At 54.3% G+C, this 1,152-nt stretch overlaps 1 gene segment (V, D, J or C); it reads right to left on the reverse strand.

The window, feature by feature from the left end:
- Nucleotides 1–268: 268 nt before the first annotated feature.
- On the reverse strand, nt 269–1,152 carry LOC127528349 (immunoglobulin lambda variable 5-39-like). The segment is given in 2 exon segments: nt 269–726; nt 878–1,152. Coding segments are annotated over 2 exon segments (504 nt in total).

The raw sequence follows: 1,152 nt of genomic DNA on the forward strand, positions 1-1,152 counted from the left end.
TCGAGGCGTTAAGTAAACCTGGAGGAGGATGGAAGGACATGGGCAGTGACTGTACAACATTCGGGGGGCTTCAGAGTGGGCCGTGAAGGGTTTGCATTTCTTATTCACATTAGCAGCTCCTTTCTCTTCCTAGTTGTTGGTCTGCACGCATTTGTCTGTTTCTGAACCCTCTCTGGTGGTCTCTCTGGTCCTCACCTTACACTTTATGTTTGTGGTCTGACATTTAAACGCGTGCGCATTCCCCGTTAACTTCATTCAGGGGGTCCGCCTATCCGACTGATAACGCCCGAGACTGAAAGTAGGTGACAACGACGAAGTCACCGCAGCGACCGACGTGTCCTCTCGCCGGTTCACGCGACCCCTGCTGTCGCCCTACAATCAACACTTTATGTCGCGGCCGCCGCGCTCCCCGAAGCGTCGTGCTGCTGTAGCTCCAGTAGGCGCACGCGTAGACCGCCGCGTCGTTCCTTTCCAAGTTCAGCACCGACAGCAGGCACGAGTCCTTGTCCTTCATGGCCGTAAACTTGCCGTCGGCCCCCGGAGCGAATTTCCTGTCCGTATTGGACTTGATGTACAGGAGCCACTCCAGGGGCTGGCCCGCTCTCTGCCGGTACCAGTGGATGATGTTCTTAGTGACGCTCTGCGAGTCCAAGGTGCACGGAAAGACGCCGAAGCTGCCTGGCGGCTTGGTGAGAGAAAGCAGAGCCACCGAGGTACCCGTGAGGTCTGCAAGAGTAAAAAAGAAAGAAAGAAAGAAAGAAAGAAAGAAAGAAAGAAAGAAAGAAAGAAAGAAAGAAAGAAAAGTTTACTTGAAGAGTAAAAAAATAAAAGTAAACTCGCGCGCGCACACACCGTGCAGGAGAAAAGGCGCAGCTACCTGCTAAGAGGGTCCAAAAGAGCACCGCGCTGGGGGTCCGCGCCATCCTGCACTAAAAATGACGAATGTTCCTCAGCCTGCGTGCGGCGCTTTTCGGCAATGAGCGGCCACGCCCGGCGTGCCACAAGAGGCGGGCCGGTGTGACCACTGCGGGACTCACTGAGCGACAAGGAGGGTCCCGTGCAGCTCTGCCGGCTACTGGATTTATAGAGAGGGAATACGTGCAACGCGAGCCCTGATTGATTGATTGATTGATTGATTGATTGATTGATTGA

The sequence above is a fragment of the Erpetoichthys calabaricus genome, chromosome 6, assembly GCF_900747795.2.
Source record: "Erpetoichthys calabaricus chromosome 6, fErpCal1.3, whole genome shotgun sequence".
NCBI classification, from domain to species: domain Eukaryota; kingdom Metazoa; phylum Chordata; class Cladistia; order Polypteriformes; family Polypteridae; genus Erpetoichthys; species Erpetoichthys calabaricus.